Source organism: Scyliorhinus canicula, chromosome 16 (assembly GCF_902713615.1).
Source record: "Scyliorhinus canicula chromosome 16, sScyCan1.1, whole genome shotgun sequence".
NCBI lineage: Eukaryota > Metazoa > Chordata > Chondrichthyes > Carcharhiniformes > Scyliorhinidae > Scyliorhinus > Scyliorhinus canicula.
The window spans coordinates 65,717,425-65,742,814 of record NC_052161.1 but is presented as its reverse complement, the minus strand read 5'-3'; the positions used below and the strand labels follow the sequence as shown (position 1 = coordinate 65,742,814).

General features: G+C 47.5%; 1 protein-coding gene across 13 annotated transcripts in view; it reads left to right on the top strand.

The window, feature by feature from the left end:
* Positions 1-25,390, top strand: part of pcdh15b (protocadherin-related 15b) — a 1,980,039-nt gene that overhangs the window by 1,508,974 nt on the left and 445,675 nt on the right. For all 13 annotated transcript variants that reach the window (XM_038773429.1, XM_038773427.1, XM_038773426.1 and 10 more), the window contains one exon: positions 16,969-17,062. In XM_038773429.1, coding sequence (XP_038629357.1) covers positions 16,969-17,062 — 94 coding nt within the window. The remainder of the gene's footprint in view (positions 1-16,968; positions 17,063-25,390) is intronic.

Here is a 25,390-nt window from a genome sequence, read left to right as displayed (position 1 = left end):
TTCTATAGGTATGTCAGGAATAAAAGAATGACTAGGGTAAGAGTAGGGCCAGTCAAGGACAGTGGTGGGAAGTTGTGTGTGGAGGCTGAGGAGATAAGCGAGATACTAAATGAATACTTTTTGTCAGTATTCACTCAGGAAAAAGATAATATTGAGGAGGAGAATGCTGAGACCCAGGCTATTAGAATAGATGGCATTGAGGTGAGTAGGGAAGAAGTGTTGGCAATTCTGGACAAGGTGAAAATAGATAAGTCCCCGGGGCCTGATGGGATTTATCCTAGGATTCTCTGGGAAGCCAGGGAAGAGATTGCTGAGCCTTTGGCTTTGATTTTTAGGTCATCATTGGCTACAGGAATAGTGGCAGAGGACTGGAGGATAGCAAATGTGGTCCCTTTGTTCAAGAAGGGGAGTAGAGATAACCCCGGTAACTATAGGCCGGTGAGCCTAACGTCTGTGGTGGGTAAAGTCTTGGAGAGGATTATAAAAGATACGATTTATAATCATCTAGATAGGAATAATATGATTAGGGATAGTCAGCATGGTTTTGTGAAGGGTAGGTCATGCCTCACAAACCTTATCGAGTTCTTTGAGAAGGTGACTGAACAGGTGGACGAGGGTAAAGCAGTTGATGTGGTGTATATGGATTTCAGTAAAGCGTTTGATAAGGTTCCCCACGGTCGGCTATTGCAGAAAATACGGAGGCTGGGGATTGAGGGTGATTTAGAGATGTGGATCAGAAATTGGCTAGTTGAAAGAAGACAGAGAGTGGTGGTTGATGGGAAATGTTCAGAATGGAGTTCAGTTACGAGTGGCGTACCACAAGGATCTGTTCTGGGGCCGTTGCTGTTTGTCATTTTTATAAATGACCTAGAGGAGGGAGCAGAAAGATGGGTAAGTAAATTTGCAGACGACACTAAAGTCGGTGGAGTTGTAGACAGTGCGGAAGGATGTTGCAGGTTACAGAGGGACATAGATAAGCTGCAGAGCTGGGCTGAGAGGTGGCAAATGGAGTTTAATGTGGAGAAGTGTGAGGTGATTCACTTTGGAAAGAATAACAGGAATGCGGAATATTTGGCTAATGGTAAAATTCTTGGTAGTGTGGATGAGCAGAGGGATCTCGGTGTCCATGTACATAGATCCCTGAAAGTTGCCACCCAGGTTGATAGGGTTGTGAAGAAGGCCTATGGTGTGATGGCCTTTATTGGTAGAGGGATTGAGTTCCGGAGCCATGAGGTCATGTTGCAGTTGTACAAAACTCTAGTACGGCCGCATTTGGAGTATTGCGTACATTTCTGGTCGCCTCATTATAGGAAGGACGTGGAAGCTTTGGAACGGGTGCAGAGGAGATTTACCAGGATGTTGCCTGGTATGGAGGGAAAATCTTATGAGGAAAGGCTGATGGACTTGAGGTTGTTTTCGTTAGAGAGAAGAAGGTTAAGAGGTGACCTAATAGAGGTATACAAAATGATCAGAGGGTTAGATAGGGTGGACAGCGAGAGCCTTCTCACGCGGATGGAGGTGGCTATCACGAGGGGACATAGCCTTAAATTGAGGGGTAATAGATATAGGACAGAGGTCAGAGGTGGGTTTTTTACGCAAAGAGTGGTGAGGCCGTGGAATGCCCTACCTGCAACAGTAGTGAACTCGCCAACATTGAGGGCATTTAAAAGTTTATTGGATAAGCATATGGATGATAAGGGCATAGTGTAGGTTAGATGGCCTTTAGTTTTTTTCCATGTCGGTGCAACATTGAGGGCCGAAGGGCCTGTACTGCGCTGTATCGTTCTATGTTCTATGTTCTATTTAATGGCATGGGTGGCATATTATCGGGGTCAATTTCCTAATTTGACCCTTAAATTATTCATTTAAATATGATGAACGTCCTGCCCACCAGCCCCCTCCCCCCGTATTAAGGGACAGTTTGGGGATGGTTGCAAAGGTGATGGTATGGGTGGCCACCCTATTTTATGTGTCCCTCCCTCGCAAATTGGGAAGCATACCTGCCAGGGCACACACATAAAGTCCAGACCCATGTCTCTGTTTTGAGTTTGCTTTCAATTAATATTTTCGGCCATCTCTCTCTCCCTCCTTTACAATTAATTTTTTTAACGACATTTTAAAGGTTGAAAGAATTTATGACCATGACCCCATAGATCTCCAAATTCAAGGACAAAGCTACTCAGAATGTTAAGGATAATTGTGTAAATGAATTGAATGCTGAAATTTGCTGGAAACCAGCTTGCTGTGATTTCGACCAACACGCGCCAGATGCAAACTGGTGTCAGTTGCACTCGACCTGTCAAATCTGTCCACGCTTCAACTTCCTTTGTAGTCATGAAATCATCCTCTCTGTGACATCTATCTTATATTTTCTCTCAGTTAACTTGGAAAATTAAGACAAAACAATGAAATCCGACTGCATTGAGCTCGGCGCAAATGCCACTCTGTGAGGAGAATATCGGGAGAGGCCCGAAAAGGGATTTACGTCGGGCCCCGAACAATGACCAATGTTCCCGACCACTCCAGCTGACCTATTAGCATATTTATGTGCTCGTTTAACTGTTGGAAGCCTGGCTCCTGGAATTCACCCATGGCGCAGCGCTGGCGCAATTCACGACTGATCTCCACTGCGGGAGACTAGACATGATGAGCATGTCGGAGGATATTGCAGCCCCTGGGTAATCAGGGATGTGGCATGGCATTGCCATGGCAGTGCCCCCTGGCAGCCTGAATGTGACAGGATGCCAGGACTGTGCCAGGTTGGCATTGCCAAGGAGCAGGTCCCGAAAAGGCAGGGCATGAAGGGGGGGCATTTGGCGATCCCATAGTGGGGTCTCACTCACCTGGGGGTGGCGGCGCTGGCACCAGTGATTGCGGGTAGGAGCCTGGCATGAGATCCATTGGGAGGGCCCCAATGCCAGTAATGGAGAGGGAGCACGGAAACCCCAAAGCTGGCAATGGTGGATGGAGGGTACCTTTACTGTCACTTTGGGATCCTTTAAAATGGGCACCCCGATCTCTGTGTATCCAAGCTTGTTGGAGTGTTTAGGTCCTGCCCCGCCCTTCCCCCAATGCTGCTTCAAAACTCGCACTCCACCAAAATAATTTCTAAGTGTGGGTGGATTGTGATCTGGATTGCACAAACGCACCCTTGGAAATCGATCAACATTGCTTGCCGGAGCACATGATGCAACATTTTTTAGGGGAACTGCACCCCTTATTTTTCATAATGTAAACTGAGTAGAACTGCTACCGATAACATTTAAACTTAAAAACATATTTTCCACACTTTAAATCATTCAAAAACATGAACAAGATTAATTATAGGCATTTTGATGACAGCTAAATCATCAACAAAGTGCTGCATGATTTCACCATGTGAAAATCTGACAAGCTGAGCCAAGGAAGAAATCGGGTTGTATGGTACAGTCATCCATTTATTCTTAAAAGCACCGAAGCAATCTGTTTCACGAGTCTGGAAATGAAATGCCTCCTAAAGGGAGAGTTCCTATGTTTGTTTGCACTCATTAAAGAAAGGTGGCTTCATTGGCTCGGGCATGTTCGCAAAATGGAAGAAATTCACATACTTAAGGGCATCTGTCCACTGAGTTAGCCAGGACTGGCAGAACCAGATGACTCAGTCGACTCTGGAGCTCACTCCAGCTTCCCTTCAGTTCCATGGAGTCTTCAGTGCCCTACGGGCACCGTCAGGGAAGAGGAAGCACTGGAGGCCAACCTGGGACCTGCCACCAAGGAGTGGTTGGGGGGGTCGCTATGTGCAGCTAGCGGAAATAGAAAAGCCCAAAGTTTCCTGTTAAAACATGTTACACCTGATACACGTGAGTCCTCTGTCACGTTAATCTTCACAGCGGACCTGCCTGTACCCCATCTCCTGTTGCCCTTTGCTCCCCCCACCCCCGACTCCCTGGGCACAGTCCAATGGAGAGGATGGGTGTGAGCACACTGTCAGCAAAACGACAGGAATCAGACTTTGGCATAAACTGAGGAACACTAGAGTTAACCTCACAGCGAGTGATCATCACTCTCCTGCCTTGTATTTTGAGCCCCTGACAGTGCGAACACAGGGTGATCACCCTGCAGTGATGTTAAACCTATATTGGGAGGGTGGAACAGGGTAGTTCAGGTGGTGGGGGGGGGGGAGTTGGGTGGGTGCAGGAAGGATGGTGTCTGTTCAGGGTATATAAAATATTAAAAGGAATTGATAATGTAAAGGTAGACCAAATGTTCCTCCTTGTGGTGCAGTCGAGAACGAGATGTCACAGATATGAGTCGAGAGGCAGTAGATTTAGAACTGAGAGATGAGGAGGAACTACTTCTCGCAGAGGGTTGTGAATTTGTGGAACTCGCTACCCATTGTACGGTGGAGTCTGAGTCATTAAATGGTTTCGAGAAGGAGATAGATATATTTCTGATTTTAAAAAAGGTTAAAGGGATGTGGGGAGGGAGGTGGATTTGAGACTAGGAAAAGATCAGCCATGATCTGATTGAATGGTGGAGCAGACTCAAAGGGCTGAATTGCCTAATTCTGCTCCTAATCCATATCTTCCTCAGTTGTTGACGGTCGAATTAACAGTCCAGTCGTGATTGAGCCTCAAGAACAAAAACAACCATATTGATTTTATAATGAGATAGTTGTCAAATTTATTAAGATTGTCATTTTATCGTTTTGCCTGCACAGAAATAAGTCAAAATTGTGCTTTCGACTTGGCAAAACTGTACAAACTTCAGCCCATTATTTTCTCTCTATAAAAATAAGGACCAACAGCCTCCATTTATAAAGTGCCTTTAACTGAGTAAAATGTTCTTGGGCATTTCACAAGGACGTTATCAGACAACATTTCACACTGAGGACACAAGGAGATATTGGGGCAGGTGACCAAAGGTTGGCTACGGAGATAGGTTTTAAAAAACATCTTAAAAGAGGAAAGTGAGGAAGGTAGGTAGAGAAATTTTAATTCTAGAGCGTGGAGTCCCAGCATCTGCAAGACATGGCCCCAGTGTTGGAGCAATTAAAATTGAGTATACTTGAGGCCAGATTTGAAGAGCCATGATGTGGAGATGCTGGCGTTGGACTGGGGTGCGCACAGTAAGAAGTCTTACAACACCAGGTTAAAGTCCTACTGTTTTGTGTCAAATCACTAGCTTTCGGAGCACTGTTCCTTCCTCAGGTGAATGAAGAGGTAGGTTCCAGAAACATTTATATAGACAAAGTCAAAGATGCAAGACAAAACTTTGAATGCGAGCATTTGCAGGTAATTAAGTCTTCACAGAGCCAGAGAGAGGGCTAACCCCAGGTTAAGGAGTTGTGAATTGTCTCAAGCTTGGTAGGATTTTGCAAGCCCAGACCAGATGGTGGGGGGTGAATGCAATGCAACATGAATCCAAGGTCCCGGTTGAGGCCGTACTCATGTGTGCGGAACCTGGCTATCAGTGTCTGCTCTGCGATTCTGCGTTGTTGCGCGTCCTGAAGGCCGCCTTGGAGAACGCTTACCCGGAGATCAGAAGCTGAATGCCCTCGACTGCTGAAGTGTTCCCAGACTGGAAGGGAACATTCCTGCCTGCCGATTGTTGCGCAATGTCCATTCACCCGTTGTCGCAGCGACTGCATGGTCTCGCCAAAGTGTCACGCTTCGGGAGGTCCTTTCCTGCAGCGTATAAGGTAGACAACGTTGGCCGAGTCACACAAGTATGTACCGCGTACCTGGTGGGTGGTCTTCTCATGTGTCACGGTGGTACCCATGTCAGTGATCTGGCACATCTTGCAGAGATTGCCTTGGCAGGGTTGTGTGGTGTCGTGGTCGCTGTTCTGAAGGCTGGGTAGTTTGCTGTAAACAATGGTTTGTTTAAGGTTGTGCGGTTGTTTGAAGGCAAGTAATGGGGGTGTAGAGATGACCTTGGCAAGATGTTCATCTTCATCGATAACGTGTTGAAGGCTGCGAAGAAGATGTAGTAGTTTCTGCACTCCGGGGAAGCACTGGATGAAGAAGGGTACTCTGTCGGTTGTGTCCCATGTTTGTCTTCTGAGGAGGTCGGTGTGGTTTTTTGCTGTGACGCGTTGGAATTGTCAATCGATGAGTCAAGCGCCATATCACGTTCGTACGAGGACATCTTTCAGCGTCTGTAGATATCTGTTACGCTCCTCCTCGTCTGAGCAGATCCTGTGTATATGGAGGGCTTGACCATAGGGGATGGCTCCTTTAATGTGCTTAGGGTGGAAGCTGGAGAAGTGGAGCACCATGATGTTATCCGTAGGCTTGCGGTAAAGCGATGTGCTGAGGTGACTGTCCTTGATGGAGATGAATGTGTCCAAGAATGTAAATGGAGAGTAGTCCATCATGAGTCTGATGGTGGGATAGAATTTATTGATGTCATCGTATAGTCGTTTCAGTGATTCTTTGCCTTGGGTCAAAAGGATAAAAATGTCATCGGGGATGTATAACGTCAGTTGAAGCTCCTGTACGGTGAGGAGGTCTTGTACAAACTTGTGCATGAAGATGTGAAGAGATGTGAAGATTTGAAGTGATTCGGATAGCTTAGATCTTATGCAGCTGGTATCCCAATCACTATCCCACCGCTAATTTTTGCTTTTCCCCTTTAGCCTCATGCTGTCTCTTTCTTCTGTACTTGACTCTATCTGTCCTTTTTTTGGTGCTCCTGCCCCTGAGGGGCGTAAACTGGTTCAGCATTACATTCAGTTATTTTTCAAACACCACCCACTGATCTACTGTCACCTTACCGAGTGTACTGTGGAAATCTCTGGGTGAAATTTTCCAGTCCCACACGCCCCATCTCCCCCATGGCGTGCTTTCTCGCGGCGCAGGCAGCTCACTATTGCTGGCCGGTGGGATCTTTCAGTCCCACCGATATCTATGCCATTTTGCACAGCTTGCTCATCCTGACACCAGAGTGCAGGCCATGGGCGGTCGCTTTTGGCAGGACTGGAAGATCCTACCAGTGGAGTGGGTCAGAACATCCTGCCTTCTGTCTCATTTAGAAGTCCACAGTTGGCCATACCTAAATCCAAAATTTTCGGAGCTGTTTCGTGTTTCTCCTTTCAAACACATTGAACTCATTCATATTACGATCACTGTCAGATAAATATTCACACACCATTAGGCTCTGACTAAATCTAACACCATTATTCATTGCTTAATTTGAAATACCTTGCTTCTTGTTGGTTCCAAGATATATTGTTGAAGGAGGTTATCATGAACAAGTTCACTACCTTTCTGATATAAGAACATAAGAACATAAGAACTAGGAGCAGGAGTAGGCTATCTGGCCCCTCGAGCCTGCTCCGCCATTCAATGAGATCATGGCTGATCTTTTGTAGACTCAGCTTCACTTTCCTGCCCAAACACCATAACCCTTAATCCCTTTTTCTTCAAAAAACTATCTATCTCTACCTTAAAAACATTTAATGAAGGAGCCTCAACTGCTTCACTGGGCAAGGAATTCCATAGATTCACAACTCTTTGGGTGAAGAAGTTCCTCCTAAACTCAGTCCTAAATCTACTTCCCCTTATTTTGAGGCTATGCCCCCTAGTTCTGCTTTCACCCGCCAGTGGAAACCACCTGCCCACATCTATCCTATCTAGTCTATATGAGCTAGTCATGGTCCAATCTATATTCAAGTTAAAATCTCTCATTAAAACCACTGTGTCTTTGTTACACGCTCACTTATACACTTCACTCCTACCAGGAGGCCAAGGTGCTAATTTCACATCAGTCTTAAATCTTTTTATGCCTCTTATTTCTAACCACAATGGGATTTTTTTTCAGGATTGCTGTGGCATTGGCCATTTTCGGGGAGGTGAGTTTGATGCCTGAGAAGGCCTTCCATTCCTATGAGGCAGGCAGGCAGGCAAGTAGGCTCAACAAGAACCTTGTGAAAAGTAGGTTTAGGCGGCCAACTGGGATTTTCCAGTCATCCTCCAGATCCCCAACCCAATGGAGGGGAGGAGGAAGGGAGCATGGGGTAGAGACCAACTGGCTTGAGTCAGGTACTTTGTGGCAGACTGGGATGCCAGGACACCTGTTAGACCTATAGGCCCTCCCTGTCTGCTTGGGTGAGAGTGCAGCCAAAGGTCATGTAGTTTGGCACATCATAGTCCTCACAATTTTCATGGAGCCGGGCCAGCTTTTCAAAGAGTGGAGGTTCATGGAATCTCAAAGGACTTGTGAACCAGAATTTTCATGAGGGGACATTTTAAAGCATAACTTTAAAATGCCCTCCTCATACCCCCATAACAAGGCATGATGCACTGACCCCATAAAGCCCCTCATTCTGCCCAGGCCGAGGGATGCCCCTCCCCAAACAATCCCTATGTCTCTTATGCCCCCATGCAAAGGTATGCCTCCCATATACCAATGCGCCCCACATATTCTCTCATGCCTTCTGTACCACACTTTGATCCTCACTCTTTGTGGCCTACTCTGGCACTAGGCCAAACTATCCCTCTTCACCCACCTCCCTCATGTGTTGGGGGTCAAATCTTGACACGGGGTGGGTGGGGGCAGTGGGGCAAGAGGTGCCATGGGGCAGGGTGGATGAGCATAGCCTGACGTGGGACATGAAGTGGCATGGAAGGGGTACATGAAGTATATGGTGGGTGAGGGTAAGAGATTTTATTTCTTTCTGATTATAGCTGGGATTGTGTCCCAAAGCACGGGACCAGTCTCAGTCCAAGTTTGCTTGGCCCATCACCAACCCACACCTTCCCCGGCAATGAAAATCCCATATTTGTGGACACTATCCCCAAAGGCGGCAGAGCCGAATGGAGAACTTTCCTCACTCCCCCTATGTGTCTTGATATTGAAAATCCAGGCCCATTTCTCCATTGCTTGCCAACCTCTGCTTATCTCTTGTTATATCTTCCCTCATCATTGAAGTGATTTCACACTTAATTACAAAATCTGATCCTTCTCCCTACTATTTTCCAAATATGTGGGCCTTATAACCTGATATATTTTCTTCCCTGTCCTGACTAACTTGCAGCTTTATCTCTGTAATGGCTACCATGTCATACCCATGTCATACCCCTCCAGTTTCTTCAATTTATTCCTATACTCTTGTGCGTTTGCGCATAAAGAATGCATTGTGCCACACCTCAAATGGGCATCTCAGCCATTGGCTGGAGAGCTGGTGAAACCCCCGAGTCGCCACTTCTCGAGAATGTCCTCTATATTTTGTGCCACTTGGTACCATAACAGGTCAGACGTGGGCCTTTCCTCAGGATCAAGGATCCCGGGGTTAGAAGTCCCGCTTCCCAAGAGCTTGCAGTGAATCAGAGGCCAGATGCTTTTCAGTGCCACTGGGGAAGTGGTGGATGATGCTGACACTACACCCACCCGGGGCCGTGGATCAAAGAGAGATCCAGGCTCAGGTGAGTGATGACAGGAAGGAGGTTGCAGGGGAGGGAAAGTCGGATAAGGCCCTCAAGTAGGCAATAATTGCCAACTTAAGGGTTTTTAGTTTGCAGTGGATTGGGAAGCCTATCCATGTGCCTTCTCTTCAAGGACTTAATTGGAATAGAGGTGAGAAGGCTTTTGGGTCACTACCTGTTATATCCCACACGGGTCTCACAGGTTAGGATGATCCACTTCCCTGTGGAGCTTGCAGAATATGAGCTACCCCAATAAGGGGGCCGGGAACTCTTAACAAGGCAACACAGTAGCATAGTGGCTAGCACTGTTGTTTCACAGCACCAGGGTCTTAGGTTTGTTTCCCCACTGGGTCACTGTCTGTGCAGAGCCTGCACGTTCTCCCCGTGTCTGCGTGGGTTTCCTCCGGGTTCTCCAGTTTCCTCCCACAGTCCAAAGTCGTGCAGCTTAGGTGGATTGGCCTTGCTAAATTGCCCTTACTGTCAAAAAGGTTAGGAGGGGTTCTTGGCTTACAGGGTTAGGGTGGAAGTGAGGGCTTAAGTGGGTCGGTGCAGACTCAATGGGCTGAATGGCCTCCTTCTGCACTGTTTGTTCTATGGGTCTTTGTACAAATAGATTTGGCCAGTCAGGCACCAACTAGAGAAGACCCAGTGGGGAACTACTGGAGCTGTACATAATTGTTAACATATGAAATAAAATAACTTTTGCTTTTCTTTACAATTCAGTGCGGATTCTTCATCGCCCCTTACAAAACTATCCTGACCAATTAAGTGCCCGCCATCCCGCATTGTAATGGGGGAGGGTCCAAAAGTCTGCCCTACGTCTTTTAGTTTTCCATTTTCCTGTGGTACCTAAACCATAGTCAGAGTATTATTTAAATAGAGAAAAACTGCAGAAAACCACAACACAAAGGGACTTGGGAGTACTTGTGCATGAAACACAGAAAGTGAGCACACAGGTGCAGCAGGTAATCAGGAAGGTTAATGCAATGTTGGCCCTTATTTCAAGGGGATCAGAGTATAAGAGTAGCAATGTCTTGCTGCCACAATTGGACATGGCTTTACCCTCACCCCCACAACCCTGGAATTGCCTCAGAGAAGGCTGTCCAGAACCCCACACGTTTGGCACCAGCCCAGAACATGTTGGTGTGATTGGCCGGGGGTCTCTGGCACCGTTCACATTTGTCCTCCTCCTCCGGAAAGTACCTGCTCATTCGGGTTCTGGTCAGGTGTGCTCTGTGCACCACTTTGAGCTGCATTAGGCTCAGCCTTGCGCAGCAGGTGGTGGATTTGGCCCAGCTCAGTGATTTGCTCCAGAGTCCCCACCCCACTTCTGTCCCCTGTTTGTCCTCCCATTTCTGTCTGGTCTCGTCCAGTGGTGTTCGGGCTCTGTGCAGAAGCTGTCCATACATTTTCCCACATTGTCCCTCTATCTTACTGTCTGTGATTATCAGACTTTAATAGTGTGGTCTCTGGGGCCCAGGGGTACCCTACTGTCTCTTTGCGGAGGAAGTGCTTTATTTGCAGCTGTCTCATTTCCTGTCCTGTCGGCAGTCGGCACTCCTCCGCCAGTTCGTTCAGTGTTGCTAGTCTGTGCCCTACTTAGAAGTCCCTGTCTGTGTGCCCCCACCCAGTCTCCGTTTCCTAAAGGTAGTGTCTAACATGGCTGAGGGGAATTTGTGATTACCGCAGATGGGAGCCATGGGGGACATCCTAGTCAGCCTGAAGTGCTGTCTTAATTGGGCACACGTTTTCAGTGTGGCCGCTATCACTGGGAGTGACGTGTATTTTGCCAAGGAGGATGGGAGTGCTGCTGTAGCCAAGGCCCGGATGGGCCGTTCCATTGCAGGAGGCCTCCTCCATCTGTACCCACTCTGAGTTGGGTTCGTTTAGCCATCCCCTCACTCTTTCCGCTGTTGTTGGCCAGTGGTAGTACTGCAGGTTTGGTAGTGCCAAGCCACCTTTGATTTTCCTCCTTTGTAGTGTCAGTTTGGGAGTTCTCAGGTTCTCTCTCCCCCCCCCCCCCCCCCCCCCCCCGGCAAAAGACCTTGGGATGAAGATCGGTATGGATCTAAACAGGAAGAGGAACCTCAGCAGCACGTTCATCTTGATCGCCTGCACTCTTCCCACCAGGGAGAGTGGGAGTACATCCCACTTCTGTAGGTCCATTTTTGACTTCCTCCACCAGGATGGTCAGGTTCCAGTTGTGGATCTGTGTCCAGTCTCTGGCTATTTGGATCCCCAGGTATTGGAATATGTTCTGGGGCTATTTTAAACGGGAGCCCCTCCAGCTCTGCTCCTCTCCCATTTGGGTTCACTGGGAATGCCTCACTTTTGCCCAGGTTACGTTTGAGGCCCGAGAAGGTTCTAAACTCCTTCAGGATCTGCATGATTGCCTTCAGTCCTGCCTGCAGCTTCGAGACATACAGGAGCAGGTTATCCGCATAGAGTGAGACTCTGTGCTCTCGGTCTCCTCTCTGGATGCCCTTCCAGCTTTTTGCATCCTGCCGAGCTATCGCCATGGGTTTGATTGAACAAGACCATAAGACATAGGAGCAGAATTAGGCCACTCAGTCCATCTGCTCCGTCATTCAATCATGGCTGATATTTTCTCATCCCCATTCTCCTGCCTTCTCCCAAAAAAACCCTGACCCCTGTTTTGTTATGCTCTTGACGTAGCATAAGCTGTTTCCTTGATGTGCACGCTGACAAAGAAAGGTTCAGACTTGGAGATAGCTTTAACATGTTTATTTAAACAGTTAACAATTCTCCTACTTGGATTCGACTCTCCTATTAATCCTGCTATAGCTACTCAGACTGACGAACCAGTCTGCTACAATCCAGGTGGTGGGTGTGATGTGTTTCAAATCAACCCTGTGTACACACTGAGTGTCTCCACTTGAAAGAGACAGATCATGTGTGCTGTGTCCTTTCATTGGGTTGGTATAATGCGCCCCTGTGGTAGTGTCACCTCTGTGTGTATTGTGAATGCCCATTGGTCGTGTCCTATCTTACTGACCTATTGGTTGAATGTCTCTGTGTCATGTCGCTGGTGCTCCCTCTAGTGTCTATCTAGTCTACGTGTATTTACATTAACCCCTTGTGTACTTACAGTGATGCATATCACCACATCCCCCTTTTTTCATGTTACATATTTTCCGTACATGATTAAAGAAAATTGAACAAACTAGGTAGATAAATGATGATATGTACAAATCATGATAACAGTGATCATTAAACAATAAGTCCAAATCATATGTATGAGTCCAAAATTCATTAATTATTATGGTCGAGTGTTTTCTTGTTTGGTTGGTGAGTTGGTGATGTTGATGGTGGCGTTGCTTTGTAAACGCCGTCAGTGTCCCTGTGCATAAGGAACCAAGAAGTGGTCAAATCACTTTGTTGTCTGATTTGGTGTATTTTTTTCTTCCGATGCTTGTGGTAGCGACATTTTCAATCTGTGTCATCCTGCCATGGTATGTCATTGTACTGAGCTGAGCAGTAACAGTGTCCCTCATGAGCAGAGTTGTACCATGTCGTACCAGTCGTAGTTCCATTGTTGTAGTTTTTGCCGTGCTTGTTGTCCATGTTGTTGCCTTTGGTACGCTTCTCGTTATTGTCTTTGATGTTGTTGTTGTGTTGGTTGGTTTTGTTGTCGTGCTTGCTGCGCTCAAGAACCACACTCTGTGGATAATACGAGTCCTTCACACAGTTACCCGTGTCAGCGTGCTTTGTGGCATCTGCTGTTTCCTTGAGCGTGCCATCACTGAGTTTGCGTCGCTCCCCGTCTGGAGTCATGTCCGGCTTACTTGAATCAGCTTTGGCTTGTCGATGCTCCCCATCTGGAGTCTGGTCTGTTTCACCTGAGTCAGTTTTGGCTTGTCGATGCTCCCCATCTGGAGTCATTGCAGGTTCACTTGAGTCAGCTGAGGTTTCCTGATGCTCCACGTCTGGAGTCAAAGCATTCAGGAATGCATTTGCTTGTGGAGAGGCTCGAGCAAATGAGGTATGAAGTAACGTGGTGTCACCGGAGTCACCAGTAGTCTCACGGTGATTGTCGAGTGCCTCTGTACATTCTAGCTGAGGTCTGTCACGTTGCACATCTTGTATGGGAAGTGGGATGCCGTCGTCACTTGTCGCACATACAGTGGGTCGAGCCTCAGTAGCTTCTTGTCATTCACTGGAGCTGGGTAGACTGTCAGAGTCTTCTTCTTGTTCACTGGAGCGTGGTAGACTGTCTTGGTCTTCTTGCTGTGCACTTGAGCATGGCAGACTGTCATAGACTTTCTGTTGTTCACTTGAGCGTGGCAGACCTGCATCGTCTGCTGCTGGTTGCTCAGAGGAGGTTGCTAGACCCTCATGGTCTTGTTCATGCAAGGACTGCACTTTGGGGTCTTGCATTGCTTCTATCGTGAAGGCTGTCCATGAGCTCGTTGCAGAGGCTTGTGTCACTCGAGTCACTTCTTGTTCATGCAAGGACTGCGCTCTGGAGTCTTGCGTTCCTTCAATCATGGAATCTGCCCACGAGCTCACTGTGGAGGCTTGTGTCACTCCCTCTGTGGAGTCTTGCAGCATTCTCTGTGTAGAATCGTGCATTGGTCTCGCTATGGAGACTGTCATCACTTTTCGTGTGGAGTCGGGAACTCTTTGCAGTGCGTGGACCACTCTCTATGTGGAGTTGGGGACTCTTGGTGGTGCGTGGACCACTCTTTGTGTGGCAGCAGGCCCCTCTCTGTGGGCTTGTAACACTCTCTGTTTCTTGGCGGCAGGCCGCAGCATAATCCTGCACTCACGAGTCGGGATGTCATATATGCTGGGCTGAAGTTTCCCCAATCCGAAGAACTCGACGTCGGGATTGTCAATGAACAACACGTCTAGTTGCGGTTCGGATTTGGTACTGGCGTAGTCACCTCCCAAGGTGAAATCTTCATCTGAGTCATTGTCTTCCAAGACCATATCATCACGTTTTATGCCGGAGCTGGCATTGGGCTCGCAATGTCCAAAGAAGAATTCAAGGTCTGAGTCATAGTCTTCAAGGACTGTATCATCTCTTTGGGTGGTGCTAACTGCTCGTTACAGGGTTCTGTGGAGGTTTCTTTGAGCTACTGGTCAAATTTCAGGCATTGTGCTGTCGTTCCAGGTGAAAGAATTGGGTTTTACGGCTTAAATTTTTTTTTCCGTGTTTTGGGACGTTTCCGCTTTAAGTGGGCATGTCTGGGGCCTCTGACGTCACGAAGCGTGTGACATAGGTCGTAGGAAGTGATTGGGCATGCGCAGATTGCTGTTCCTTTACTTGGGGCACTTTTTCTCAACTGCGCATGTGCAGCACCTTTACCAAGATGGCTGCAATTCAAAACTGCAGATTTCTTCAATGGCAAGCCTACCTGAGCCTTGTGGTGAGTTTTGGCGCCTCTTTTACTGTTTTTTTTCTGTATGTTCCTCGCAGAATTCTTGAAATTTGTCCAGGACTGCCTGGAAGTCGCTCTTGTTTTGCCCCTTTGAGTAGTTGAAGGTCTGGAAGATTTCAGCTGCTTCTGGACCCGCGATGGTAAGTAGAAGCTTTATTTTTTCTGCATCCGCCACGCCATCTAGGTCGGATGCTACCAGGTAGATCTTGAATCTCTGCCTGAACCAACGGCAGTTTTCACTGAGATTGCCTTGGTACCTGAGCTGCTGTGGAACCGGAATCCCGAACATCATCTTGCCTGGCTGCTGTTGCTGGTTGTCACTGTTCGCTGAGTTGTAACTATATGGATTTAAACGGTCACTCCTGGATACCATGTTTTGTTATGCTCTTGATGTAGCAGAAGCTGCTTCCTTGATGTGCACTCTGACAAAGGAAGGTTCAGACTTGGAGATAGCTTTAACACATTTATTTAAACTGTTAACAATTCCCCTACTTGGATTCGACTCCCCTGTTAATCCTGCTATAGCTACTCAGACTGGCGAACAAGTCTGCTCCAATCCAGGTGGTGGGTGTGATGTGTTTCAAATCAACCCTGTGTACTCACTGAGAGTCTCCACTGGAAAGAGGAAGATCATGTGTGCTGTGTCCTTTTATATGGGTTGGTGTAATGCCCTCCTGTGGTGTTGTCACCAGTGTGTGTATCGTGAATGCCCATTGGTCGTGTCCTATCTTACTGACCTATTGGTTGAATGTCTGTGTGTCATGTCTCTGGTGCTCCCTCTAGTGTCTATCTAGTCTACATGTATTTACATTAACCCCTTGTGTACTTACAGTGATGCATATCACCACAATCCCCTTATTAATCAAGAACCTATCTAACTCTGTCTTAAAGACACTCAATGAGTTGGCCTCCACAGCCTTCTGTGGTAAAGAGTTCCACAGATTCACCACCCTCTGGCTGAAGAAATTCCTCCTCGTCTCAGTTTTAAAGGATCGTCCCTTTAGTCTGAGATGGTGAACTCTGGTTCTAGTGCGGAGACAACAGGCATCCTTGCCTTGTGCCTCTTTGTAGCTGGAAATATTTAGAGCTGGTGGTGTTGGTTCGAGCGCTCGCCTCGCTCTTGCCCAAACTGTTCCAGTACCTCGAGGAGGTACTTCCATTCGACCCTGTCGAAGCCTTTTCTGCATTGAGGGAGCTGATCACTTCTGGTGTTCTCTTGCTGGAGGATGTCAGTATTACATTCAGCAGCCGCCTGATGTTCGCAGTGAGTTGCCTACCCTTGACAAAAACCGTTTGATCCTCTGTGACCACCTCTGGCATGCAGCTTTAAAGCCTTTTGGCCAAGACCTTTGGGAGTATTTTCGCATCTACATTCAGTCGTGAAATGGGTCTGTATGATTCGCATTCCATCGGGTCTTTATCCTTTTTGTGTCTCAGTGTGATTGTGGCCTGCGCGAGTGTAGGTGGCAAAGTGCCTTTGACAGTGAGTCCAAGAACATGGCTCTTAGGTCGGGGGCCAGGGCTGGCATGAATTTTTTACAGAAGATGGTCTTTTAATTTCTGATAGTTTTCTACTCTTCCCTTTTGTTTATTTTGTACCTATTATCTACCTTTTCCACCCAAGCCCTCCCCACTCCCTGAACCACCCAGATAATTTAGTTTAAAGTTCTTGTGACTGTTTCATTCATCCTTTCCTACTTGTCCCAGTCTTGGTGCCAGTGGTCCATGAAATAGAACCCCCTCTCTCCTATGCCACCCGTTCATTTCGCCAATCTGATTGTACCTATGACAATTTGCACGTTGGTCAGGCAATAATCCTGAGATTGTAACCCTTGAAATCCTGTTTTTAAAAAAAATTTAGTTCCTCACTCAACGTTCTCTCCAAGCTGTCTTGTTTTCTGTGTTGTTGGCCCCAACATGAACCGCAAGATACTATGTTGGACTCTTGACCCTGCTGATAATGGATTTTGTCTACCACTATAATTCTTAAACCCACCTTCTCCCCCCACCAACAACTACCACACTATTCTACATTATAGGAAGTAGGGATGTATTTTTCAAAGTTTGGGGTCAATTTGTATTGTTATAACTTTGTAGCATGAATAATGGTTCATGAATGTTTGTTTAAACCTTTTCTTGCATTCTCTTTTTCCTAGTACTGGACAGCTGGTCTTAGAAAAATCTTTAGACAGGGAAAGCACTGATCGATACATACTTATTGTCACAGCATCTGATGGCAAGCCAGATTCGGTAAGCCAATTACATCCTTTGATTTGTTCTTGTTTTGTACTGTTTGTAGCTGTTCTATTCTATTCCTTTCTTTTAGAAGTATAAAACTTTAGTCTCGTAATTGTGACATCGCCGTGAGAAAGGTTTATATATTCACCACTTGTAATTATTGATTTCATTTGAACATTGTTGCGGTGCACTGTTTTTCCAAGTTAATAGAGTACAAGAAATTCATGAATGGGAAATGTTTGTCCATTGTATTCTGTTCTCTTTTCTATTCTGTCATCGATTTTTCCATGCCACCTGTTGATTCCTACTTTAGAAAAGGTGTCTGGGCAAGTTCAGCGAGACCAGGTTCTTGCCCTTTGCATGCCTTATTCTGACACCTGAACAAAATTTATCAATAATATTTCTATAATGTTGAATCCATCTTCAGAACAGATATTGATCCAGCTTCCGTTTCAACTTGAATGTCAGTAGAACAGGTTTTGACCTGTATTTGTTTAATAAGAGCACATAAACATTGAATGGAAGAAAAAGTTGTTCGCTTGACATTTAATAAGTTATCTTGTTGCAAACATATACTTTATTTGGAAAATATATGAAAGAACATGAAAGACTGCCTCGGTAGCGCCCCCGAGAACAGCCCATAGATCACAAAGCCATGTGTCACGGAGCTACGCGGGATGAACCTTGACAAAAAAGACCTCACTCCAGACCTCCTTTGCAATGACACTTTCCACAAGGGGGCGAACAATAGTCTCATCACCACCATAGGCACTTTTGAGCACTGCTCAAATGTGTGGACTGAGTGAGACACCGGACATGTCGGAATGATCTGATGGGGAGCGACTTTCTCACCACCAGCCAAGCTTGGTCTCGGTGTTTGTTTGAAAGTTCTGATGATGAGGCATTCTGCCAAATACCTTTGACAGTCTGCTCAGGGAATTGTCCGGCTGGATCCTCTTTTTCGCACAGGGCATCTTGGATGTTATGTGCAGACCACTACCTGATGGACTTGTGGTCAAACGTGTTCCTCTGCATAATCTTTCCACAAGGGATAGATGGTATGCCATGATCCAACTACTTGGAGCATTCTGTGTCAACATGGCCAGACCTATCCTTCACAACACTGGGGACAGATAGAACCTCAACAAAGAGGGACATTTGGTGTTTGCGTACCGAGGATCTCTGCATAGCTTGATGCAGCTGCACACAAATATGGCCATCAGGATTAGGATGATATTGGGTACTTTTTTAAAAATAAATGTTTTTTATTGGGTTTTTGAACAAAGTATAATATATTTACCGTTATGTACTCAGAACGATACATATATACAGAGAGAGAGAGAGAAAGAAGAGCATACACAAAAGAACAAAAAAGAAGTAAAATAAAATAACTGGTCGGGTATTATGCACTCGTTCAACAACAGTAACTCTGTATAATTGGCAGTATTATTTTTAACCCATAAGCAGGCATCTGTTTGTTGGCGGGGGGAGGGGGTGGGGGGGGGGGGGGGGACACACACACCTGGGGAGGTACATATACATTTGGGTGCCAGAGAAACAATTACAGAGGGCAACACGCAAATGGATCTGCTGTTGGTGTTGTCACTTGCTTCTCCTGGACGGATTTCACTGCTGTTGTCGTTTCGCATTCACCTCCGCTTCAGCCGTTCGCCCCGTCTTTCGCCTGTATTCTCCTTGCTCTCTGTTCCTGCAGATGCCCAGTTTGTTATCGTTTCCCATGCCCTCCTTCCGGCTATCATTCCCTTGCCTCCCCCCCACCTCTCTGGTCCCCTCTATCGTTCCCTGTCTCCTCCCTCTTCCTCCCCCTCCCCATTCTGCCCCCTTCCCCCCTCCTCCCCTTCCCCTGTGGTTCATTGGGCACTTTTTTTTGCCTCCTTATCTGGAGGTTTGCACATCGTGCTTCTGAGAATACAATCCATTTTCGACTTCCAAATAAAGCGGAAAATGGTTTTGGTGATCACCACAGGAGAGGAGTGAGGAACTGACCAGACCACATGCATCAACACCTGGAGTGCCTCACACCTGGGGCGGAATTCTCCCGCCCCCCAGCAGGGTCGGGGAATCGCCCAGGGCCGGCGTAAATCCCGACCCCGCCGTGGCCTAAATTCTCCGCCACCCGGGAATTGGCGGGGTCGGGAATCATGCCGCACCGATCAGCGGGCCCCCCGCGGCGATTGTCCAGCCCACGATGGGCCGAAGTCCCGCCGCTGTCAGGCCTCTCCCACCAACGTGATTTAAACCACCTCTGTGTCAGCGGGAGCAGGCGGCGGGAGCGGGCCCCGGGGTCTGGGGGGGGCGCGGGGCGATCGGACCCCGGGAGGTGCCCTCACGGTGGCCTGGCCCTGCGACTGGGGCCCACCGATCGGCGGGCAGGCCTGTGCCGTGGGGGCACTCTTTTTCTTCCGCCGCCGCCACAGCCTCCACCATGGCAGAGGTGGAAGAGACCCCCTGTACCGCGCATGCGCCGGTGGTGACGTCAGCGGCCGCTGATGCTTTGGCGCATGCGCGGACTCACGCCGACCGGCGAAGGCTTTCGGCCAGCCCCGACGCCGATCGGCGTGGTGCCAAAGGCCGTTGGCGACAGTCGGCGGAGCGGGAGCCACTCCGGCGCGGGCCAAGACCCTAAAGGTGCGGAAAATTCCACACCTTTGGGGAGGCCCGACGCCGGAGTGGTTGGCGCCACTCCACTACGCTGGGACCCCCCGAGCGCCGGCTAGGGGAGAATTTCGCCCCTGATGGCCAAGTTCTTCACCTCAAAGTATATTTAATAAGATTATCCTTTTTGTAAAAATATACTTTATTTGTAAAATACCTTGGGCAGCACGGCGGAGCAGTGGTTAGCACTTCTGTCTCACAGTGCCGAGGACCCAGGTTTGTGCACGGTCCGGGGTCACTGTCTGTGTGGAGTTTGCACGTTCTCCCTGTGTCTGAGTGGTTCCCCCCTACCAACCCCCGCAACCCAAAAATATAAAGGGCAGGTGGATTGGCCATACTAAATTGCCCCTTAATTGGAAATTTAAAATAAAATGATAGTTATACATTCAATACCTGAAATAAACTTTACAAGTATTTCAAAATAGCCTTCACGCAAAGTGCAATAATATTCAGGTTTTCTACATACATCATATTGCACTCTGAGGTCGTTGTCACAGAATTTTACTGCACAGAAAGAGGCCCTTCGGTCATTGTGCCTGTGCCGGCCACCAGACACCAATCTTTTCTAATCTCATTTTCCAGCTCTTGGTTCATAGCCATGTAGGCTATATGGTGTGTCAAATGCTGTGCCGAATGTTTCTTAAATGTTGAGTATTCCCACTTCTAACAACATTCCGCCACCTTCTCCAACATCTGGCTGCCGATCCTCCCACCAGAACCGCGAGGGCAGCTGCTGTGGGGCCATGATATCATCCACATTGTGATAACTGTAAGGAATTGGAGAGGATGAGAGACCGACAGTCAGCTGTGGCTTCCACCTCAGTATCCTCGGGTCCCGCAGGCCTACCTCACCCTCACATCACCTGCTATCCTGCAGGGTGCTATCCAAAACGCCCTCACATGTACCCCGGGCCGCAGCAGGGGCCCTGTGCACCAGACCCCAAATGCTGTACCTCCGCAGGTAATGTTACCTGGTCCGGGCGCTGGTTCCCTCCCCGGTCCACACACGCCCTCTGGTCACAGGGATGTCCCCAGTGCTGCGAACCAACTCTTGGGTGTTTGACTATTGGTTGCTCCCTCTGTGGTGTTCATGCCTCCGGAGATCAGGCAGCGTGTCCAGGCTTCACAACTTGCTTGGCAATAACACTCATCTGCGACTTGGCATGTCTATCCATGGGAATCCATTTGGGAACGGTGCAGTGCTCACATAACCAGAATTTCCAATTCCCCTTTAGCAAAACCCTTCAGCTGTGCAACCAGCGGTCGCCACAGTCAGTGGGGGGGTTAAATTGACCGTCATCATATTCCCACGGACAGGACTCTATCCTGGAAGCGTTCAGTCGGCCAGACAGGTAGCAGCTGGAGCTGCCCCCATTATTGATATAGACGACCAAGGGAGTAGCATTCCGGACCTGGGGGCGCTGGACTACTCACTCTCCCAGCCTTGGGATGACACCCCAACACTGGCCGTGGAGGCTTCTGGCCATGTGACTCAAGGCTGTTGTAAATAGGGAACTGGCCATCGTAGTTAGGTGAGCACTTAACAAGTGAATTACCTAGTACCGGGAACATTACGGGTGGGTGTCTGTGTCTAGGATGTGGGGTCCAGTGACCAGGGCCCCGCTGAGGCCGGGGTGCGTGGGCAGGGTGTGTCGGATGGCAGGGGATATGGGGCGGGGAGGGGTGTTTGAAGGAGGGGATGAGCAATGGAGGAATGGAGGGTCCTGGAGTGGAAGACACCATTGGTCGCCACTCTCACACCTTCTCCAATTCCTTACAGATATTACACGGGATGAAAGATACCTTGGACCCTCTGAGGCTGTCCTTGTGGTGTTGCTGGCAGGCCAGACGCCAGCCAGCAGAACGCTGAGAGAGGCTCAAGGCAATGACCCCTGTGCGGGGGGGTGAGGGGGCTATGGGAGTGGGGGGGTGTATGGGTGTATGGTGGGGGTGGGTTTGGGATGCATGGCGGCACTGCTGCATATGGGTGGGCCAGGGCACAGTACGATGCTCGGTGGGGCGGCGGCAGGGGGCCGGTGCCAACCCACCCGTTTGGCCCGGCGGAGGTCGATGATCATCTTATAGCGTTGGGTGCCAGTCCTCTTGCTGATGCCCCCCAAGCTGATGGCCGCTGCCACTCCCTCCCAGGTGCACTGGCTGCCCTGTGGCTGACATGCTGCATACCACAAGGGAATAGGGCAGCCTGTCTGATCTCTACCGTATCCAACAATCTGGCCAGGTTGGCACTTTGGAATCATGGGGCTGGTCTCCTCGATGGCATGGCTGCGAGCTGTGTGGGGTTTGCTTTGCAGGATTGGTTTAAGTGCTGCTCTCCCTTGTTAATGGGGAACTAGCGGGCATGGTCCAGGCAAATCACTTGGCGGAACCAAGATTTGCGGCATGAAGCTCATGGGGCCTTGCTGAGTACACCAATTACTGTTTGATACCAGTGACTGCCTCGTCAGGTCAAGCATCGGGAAGCTTGTAGAAGTAACTGCTCACAAGCACACTTATGGCGGGATTTAATGGAACAGTTTCTAAGTGCTTAGGAGGTCATAAAAGGGAAGACAGAATTGAAGAGGTTCAGGGAGTGAATTCAAAATCGTAATCGTATGGTCAAGATGATTGAATGGCTGGCTGTCACTTGTGGAACAACAATGATGTGTCGGAGATGGAGGATTTCGATTTTGAAGGCCTATACTGAAAGGTTCATGTTGCTCACCCTTGTACTAGTAAATCACCACAGCAACTGTATGATGCCCTATTAATATTTCAGTGTGATCATTTCAAATGTATGTTACAGCTTAATTGTCTGCTATGTCACTTTGTGAGCATGCAACCGAACCATTCAGAAGATCCATAATATTGAACAAACGTTTTGGAGTGATGAGCAATACAAGGGTAACCAGTTACGTAGTTTAGAGGCTTGTTATAAAAATCCCCTGAATAACATTACCTTGGCATCTTTCCACAAGTGTGACATTATCTTTCATATTTATAGCCAGGATTTCTGGATGTCGTAGTGCGCAATCGATCACCCTGTCAGCTATTTTCTGCCAGGCTTTCTGACAACTCATCTCCATGCACTGTGCCAACCAGGGTAACCTATTTGTCTCAATGTGTGCAACTGCACATCATGAGCATCATCCATTTAACGTGTTTTCAGAAACCCTTCATTTGTGAGAAAAAGTGTAACTCATTAATCAATTGAATGGGATTTTAATTCAGCATATTATTGACTTTATGTTCTATTTGCCTCTCTAATTTTCTGATGTATTTGGTTTGTATTCATGAGAGAAAACCCAGTATTTTTTTCCTCCAAATTGTTTATGGTTGCATTTGTGAGCGACTGAGCTTGCTTTTTAATGAATTTTGACCATATTATATAATTTGATGCTGCTTTTGAAACAAGTGACTTCATTTAAAATGTACAGACCAGTCAGCTTAATTTTAAAAAAACTATTTAATTCACTTCCTTGACGACTGACTGACCTGTCCCTTTTTAAGATTTAATATAGATGCAGTGACAGCCATGGCTCAGTTGGTGTACTCCCATCTGTATGTCAGGAGGTTGAGGGTTCAAGTCCCCAATCCAGTGACTTCAGCACAGAAAATCTAGGCTGACACTTCTGTGCAGTATCTAAGCTGACACTTTACTGCAATACTGTACTGCGGGAATATTATGCTGTCAAAGATCCCACCTTTGGATGAGACAAAAACAAAGGCCTCGCCACCTCTCTCAGCTGGATGTCAAAGATCCCTGACACTATTTCAAAGAAGAGCAGGAGAGTTACCCTGATACCCTGGCCAATGTTTATCCCTCAATCAGCATCACAAAAAAAAAGAATTATCTTTTTTTAAAAGGAATTCCAAAAAAGGTACAATTTAACGTGACTAATCCACTTCCCCTGCACATCTTTGGGTTGTGGGGCTGAGATCCATGGAGACACGAGGAGAATGTACAAACTCCACCAGGACAGGGATCTGGGGCCGGAATCGAACCCGGGTCCTCAGCGCTATGAGGCAGCAGTGCTAACCACTGCGCCACTGTGCCGCCCCCAAAAAGTAAGAATGATCTGTTCATTACCATGTTGCTCTTTATGGAAACTTGTTACATATAAATTGGCTGCTCTGATTTCTTCATTGCGACAACAACGACACTTCATTGACTGTAAAGCACTTTGCACAATGCTGATGTTATGAGAAGCACAATATAAATGAAAATGTATCTTTCTGGAGATGAACCTTTACAATCAACCCTGCAGTGTGCCAAAGGGCACACCATCCAGTTGGCTGCTGGAGCCGATTAAGATGCAGCAACATTTTCCGGTTTCGCCTGCCGTTGGAACCTTCCGGCCCCGCTGAGACTGACTTCTGGCTGGACCGCTGCAATCTCAGCTACTGATTGAGAAAATCCTGGCGTATTTCTGCTTCCAATTGGGTGCACAGGTTGGAGCTCATTGTATTACAGTTCCTCTCAGTGATGTTTCGGGCAGGAGTGAATGTACAGGAGGGGGGGTTTGGCACTGGCTTCTTCACAATAGTGACGGGTTCATTCCTAAAAACTGAATAAAGCGATCCCAAAGCAATTACATACCTGCGCTCATTTTTATGGTGCCAGATTACCTGATGTGCGGGTATCCCTCCGTCACTCCCACCGAATTCAAATTTAACTGCCGTCCTGCAGAAGCCTGGCAAAGCCCACAAAACCTGGCAGCTAAGTGGGAGTAAGAACTGTTGGGGTCAAAAATGTATTCTTCTTTTGGCATTCTTTGTGTGCTGTGAGAAGCGGCCTTTGTCTGTGATGTAGTTTGCTAAAGTTCTTCTGAATCAGTCTTTTATATCCACTGGCTTGGCAATACTTGGGCGACTGAGCAAATTACAAACATAAACCTTAGAGCAGTTCACCACGTTACTTTGATCATCAAACAGACAGAACAGAGCTATCAAACTGCAGCTGCCAGCAGGTATTCCATCATTCCCTCTCTCAGGCTGGTTCTCTGTGTTCTTCACAAGATTCTGACTGCTTTTTAACAGATTTGCTTTTTCAAACAACGAGATCTAAATCATGCCTTATGATATAAACATTAACAAGGATCTTCATACTTTTTTTTGGCAACTTCAATTAGTTTAAAATAAATAAGCTTATATTGCACACCTTGATGTGGAATCAGATCTAAAAATCGCAATGCCTTTCTTCAGCCAGTGCAGGAGGTTGGAGAATGTGAGAATTTGAGAATAAAACGTTTAAAAGCACAGAGCTTATGTCCGATCAGTTATTCAACTGGAATTTATTTTTCCATGGTGGCGATGCTGAGAAGTTTGCGAGTACTGAGAGATGCAATGGCACCACAACCCGTGGCGACATGACTTAGGCTCAAATCTGAAAGTTGTGGTGCTGCCATTCAAATTCTTCATGGCAGACACCATCAGTCTGAGCATTTTGCCTATTTTCCCACAAATTGCACAGATGTTTGCAGGCACAATGTTAAGGTTGATGAGTGCAAGCAGAAGTCACAAAGAGACTCAAAAAAATTATACCTGATAGGCACGATAGGTAATCAGCAAAAAGTGGTTTTCACGATTTCCTTAGCTCCCGTTCCCCTGCTGCCCTGGCTCCCAGTCCCTCTTCTCCACTTACACCGACTCCTCTTTCACCCCCAA